The sequence below is a fragment of the Myotis lucifugus genome, unplaced genomic scaffold (genome assembly GCF_000147115.1).
Source record: "Myotis lucifugus unplaced genomic scaffold, Myoluc2.0 scaffold_513, whole genome shotgun sequence".
Lineage (NCBI taxonomy): Eukaryota > Metazoa > Chordata > Mammalia > Chiroptera > Vespertilionidae > Myotis > Myotis lucifugus.
In genome coordinates, this window is record NW_005871561.1 from 550,619 (window position 1) to 555,199 (window position 4,581).

At 62.1% G+C, this 4,581-nt stretch overlaps 1 protein-coding gene across 2 annotated transcripts in view; it reads left to right on the forward strand.

The window, feature by feature from the left end:
* Positions 1–3,823, forward strand: part of MIEF2 (mitochondrial elongation factor 2) — a 4,803-nt gene extending 980 nt beyond the window's left edge. The window contains exons 1-4 of one of the 2 annotated variants that reach the window (XM_023745067.1): positions 42–187; positions 742–896; positions 1,099–1,279; positions 1,783–3,823. In XM_023745067.1, coding sequence (XP_023600835.1) covers positions 750–896; positions 1,099–1,279; positions 1,783–2,837 — 1,383 coding nt within the window. In that variant the 5' untranslated portion in view covers positions 42–187; positions 742–749 and the 3' untranslated portion in view covers positions 2,838–3,823. Of the gene's footprint in view, positions 1–41; positions 188–741; positions 897–1,098; positions 1,280–1,782 lie in introns of those variants that run through there. The other variant, XM_006103851.3, reaches the window with a different exon arrangement.
* The last annotated feature ends 758 nt before the right edge of the window (positions 3,824–4,581 follow it).

Sequence of the window (4,581 nt, forward strand, 5' to 3'; positions counted from 1 at the left end):
TTGATCGGCTCCCCCACCGCGGGACAGCTCCCGGTCCGTGTCCCCAGCCCGGAGGCCCTGTTGCGGCCCGGCCAGTCCTCTGGAGCCTGAGTGCAGTGCCTTTTCCGCTGTCACACACCCACTGCCATCTCCCCGGCCCGTCCTTGACTTGGCAGCTCTGCCTTGGCGCTGCTCTGTCGAGATTTGGCCACACTGAGATCCCCTCCAGGGCAGGCTGTCTGGGCCCCAGGGCGTGGGTTTCACGGGCCTTGCTTCCTCCTGGGTGCCCGCCCTAGTTAACCAGCACCAGGCGCCTCTAGGGCCTGACCGCGGGGCCTCTGGGGGGCGAGATCCTGGGGGCTTTGCTGTCGTCGGTGCACGTGCTGACGACTCACTGGCCAGCAGCCTGTTTCTCTGTAAAACTGGACGATAAGACCTTCCTTAGGGGTCTTTGGGGATGTCAGAATCCTGGAGTCGGGGTGCTGGGCCCTTCTCTGACCTGCCTTAGGCGCTTTCTGTGTGAGCCCCTCTGTCCAGGGGTGGGGTAGGTTGTTTGCAGGTTTGGGGAAGGGGGCTCAGGCAGCCCCCCTTCTCCTCACAAGAAACCCTGCGAGTGGCCGCTTTCTGTTGAAACTCTCAGGAACCCCCTTGTGGGCTTGAGCCAGCGACCCCAGGAGGATGGCAACCAGAGTGCCCACCCACGCCTGCCCCGTCTGCCTGGCTGCCCCATACTCAGTGGTCCCTGCACCCTGGCTCTCTTGTAGGCAGACATGGCGGAGTTCTTCCAGAAACGGGGGAAGCGGCACGACGACGACATGCTGGGCAGTGCTGTGAACTTCCTCCTGGCCAATGCCCGCCTGGTGCTGGGTGTGGGCGGGGCTGCCGTGCTGGGTATTGCCACCCTGGCTGTGAAGCGGGTAAGGCCATGGTGGACCAGTGACACCCGGGGCTCCCAGAGGAGGATCACAGGGCTGGGGCCTGCAGCGGGGCCCTGGGAGGGGCTGGGGACTGCCCACGGCTGGCGTCTGCTTCTCTACCCAGCAAGCTTGTTGGCTTTGCCCTGGGCTGTGCTGTGCTGCCCAGGCTTCAGGTGCGCTGACCTGTGCACTCTTCCTGCAGCTCATCGACAGGGCTGCCAGCTCGCAGGACGAGGATGACGCCAAGGCAGACGCCACGAGCCTGGAGGACAGCTGGAAGGAACTGAGCCTGCTCAAGGCCCCGCCACGCCCACAGCCCCGGCCCTCACTTGCTGCCCCCAGCCAGCCTGTGCTGCTCCCAGTCCCCTCACTTTTTGCCCCAGGTGAATGGCACCCCTTCCCCTCTAACCTGGTGGGTCCCCCTTTGGTGGTCACACTCAGGAGATGCAGCCCAGGCTCTGCCACTGACCGACTGTGCCCTGTGCAAGCCCCTCTCCCTCCAGGGGTGTGGGCTCCCTGCATGTTCCATGGTGTGTTTTTCTGCCCTTCGGTCAACCACTGGGACATGTGGACTTTGGGGGTGATATCGCAGTAGGGCAGTAGCCTTCTGATATGGGGGCCTCAGGTCAGGAAACCGAGGTCCAGGACCGCACTGCACTCTGCATGAGCTGTTTTGGCCCCAAAGAGTTGGGGAGCTGGGGCAATGAGAGATTGTCATCAAAGTAGTCCTTCTGCGTGAGGACCTGAGCGGGTGCTCTCTCTCAGCTGGTTCTCCTACAGGTGAGGGGGTGAGGCCCAGGGCCAGGACACACCTGGTAGCCTGGGGGAGGTTTCGTGGCTCGTCACAGGGCCTTCTGACATGTTCCCTGGCCCTTTCACTCTGCAGAGGGGCCTGCAGGTGCTGACCCTCAGTCGTCTCCTCAGCTTGCCTCCCCAGGACTCTTGTGCCTGACATTCCAGGAGAAGCTGTTGGCGTTCGAGCGAGACCACGTGAGCATCCCAGTGTCCCACGTGGCTCTGGCCAAACAGTTGGCTGGCGACATTGCCCTAGAGCTGCAGGCCTATTTGCGGAGCAAGTTCTCAGAACTGCCCTTTGGGGTGCTTGTGCCCGGGGGGCCGCTTTATGATGGCTTGCAGGCAGGGGCTGCTGACGATGTGCGTCTCCTGGTACCTCTGGTGCTGGAGCCGGGTCTGTGGAGCCTGGTACCTGGCATGGACACTGTGGCCAGGGACCCTCGCTGCTGGGCTGTGCGTAGGACTCAGCTTGAATTCTGTCCCCGCGGAAGCAGCCCCTGGGACCGCTTCCTGGTGGGTGGCTACCTCTCTTCCCGTGTCCTGCTGGAGCTGTTTCGCAAGGTACTGGCCGCCTCCATCAACTGGCCAGTCATTGGCAGCCTCCTCGGGTGCTTGATCTGGCCCAGCGTGGCTTCCGAGGAGCTGCTGCTTGAGGTGCAGCATGAGCGCCTGGAGCTCACTGTTGCTGTGCTCCTGGCCATCACTGGCGCCAGCGCTGAAGACCGGCTCCTGGTGGCCTGGCCCCTGGAGGGGCCGGCTGGGAACCTCTGGCTGCAGGATCTGTACCCGGCGGAGGCTGCCAGGCTGCGAGCTCTGGATGGCTGTGAGGTTGGGACCCGCCGGCGGCTGCTGCTGCTACTGTGTCGTGTCTGCCGCGGCCATCCGGCCCTGAGGCAGCTGAGCCGGGGCCACCTGACCCAGGTGGTTCTACGTCTGGGAGAGGAGGAGGTGGACTGGGCCGAGGAGGCCTTGGGGGAGCGCTTTCTGCAGGCTGTGGAGCTGCTCATCGGCAGCCTGGAGCGGGCCAGCCTGCCCTGCCATTTCAACCCTGGTGTGAATCTCTTCGCCAGCCTGTGCCAGGAGGAGATCGACAACCTTGGCTACGTGCTGTACCTCGGCCTCCAGGCCCCCGAGGGGCTGCTGTAGATGGGGCAGGGCAGGCTGCGTGTGTTCTGATGCTGGTGAGCTGCGCGCTTCTCCCAGGGATCTGGAGAGCATCCTTTCTCTTGCTTTCAGCCAGGATAAAAAAGGGTGCGTTGGCTAAGGCCAGGGGATTAGCATGTGCATAGGCAGCCATCACTGGGACCCTCTGAGCTCAGAGCGCTTGGGCTGCACTGCCTCTCAGGCAGCCTGGAATGCCAGCCACTCACACCCACTCCCTTAGTCCTCTGGGCCGACCCCAGGACCTTGGGCCTGGTCCATCATCACCAGCAGAGGATCCCCTGACAGCAGATGGCGCTGCTGTGCTAGCCAGGGGCTAAGGCCAGCTCTGTCATTCTGTTGAGGGTGAGTTGGTGCTTTCCTTGGGTGCCAGCTCCCTGCATCTCTAGGGTCTGGTGCAGGATGGTAAATGCCAGGTGTGTGTTCATCCCCCATGGGCCGGAGTCCCCTGGCACCCGTGGAATGGAACGCAGCTCTTTGGCTGATGTAGTTTCCTGATGTCGTCTGTGGTCTAGTTTGCTTGTTGAACTCTCCTCCAGCCGGGAGTGGGGGCTCAGCCTGGGGTGCTGCCCACCTCACACCTATGAAGGCCCTTTCCCCTCCATCTGGCGAGTTTTCTCTTTGGCAGTTGGAGGGCCCTGCGAGAGCCCCTGCCCCACGGGGGAGCCAGCGCTCTGTGCTGCCTGCCTTGCCCAGAGCCAAGAGTGTCTCGCTAGCTGCTATTGGGCCCAGCCAGAGAGCCGAGGCCGGGCCCTCCGGGGGAGGCCTGCGGTGCAGGTTGGCCTGGGCAGTGCCACATGGTCAGCTCAGCTGACTCCTGCGTTCTCCCTGCAGCCTGGCGGAGGTCAGGGATAGGAAAGGGAGGGCCTACCTCCCCTTCCCTGTGGTCCTCCTACCTTGGGTATCCTTCTTGCTGAAGCCGAGCTATGCCTCAAAGAATGTAAACAAGAATAAAAGAGAAAACAAGCCTTCGTGTGACTCATGCTGTCTCATAAGCAGCTGGTTGGAGTTCTGGAAGCTGGGCCAGAGGGGCTGGGAATGGACCTGGAGGGGTGATACGGAGGGAGGTGACAAGGTTGCTGTGTGATGCCTTGCTTTTGTAATGGGAACCAAAGCCTGTTTCTTCCCAAAGCCTGAGTTTTTTATTCAAAGCCCCTGTGCTTTCGGGATTGTGCCAGGCTCTGGGCTAACGCTCCCACCGGCACTTCCTCCAGCTGCAGCTGCCTCTCGCCAGGAGTGACAGAGAAATGCGACTTCTCTACCTCCCTGTCCAGACGGGGAGCGAGTGCGTCAGGGTCCCCATTGCTGGGGGTTGCTTCCCGTGTCAGCAGATGACAGACGAGGGCCTGTGTCCTTAGGGTGTGGCCACCACAGCTATGCTTCTCCCCTCGTCTCCGCATCCCAGTGTACTTCCTGGGGTAGTCATCCAAGGGCTGCCACATGGGATAGGATCCTGGGCTGCCTCTGGAGGTTCTGATGGCTGCACTCAGGCTATGGCAAGGGTCAAAGGTCAAGAGACTGGCTTAGCTGAGGGCCATTCAGATAACTTGTCTCAGGAGCTGGTGCAAAGAGCCTTAAGCAGCTGTAATGGCAGCCTAGGGGTGGCCAGGGAACAGGCTGGAGGCAGAGGCTGTGCGTTGGGATTCTCATCATAACACCTATGTCCTAGGGTGGCTGCAAGGAGCCTGGCACAAAATGAAGTGCTTCCCCAAACCAGAGACTGCTGGGC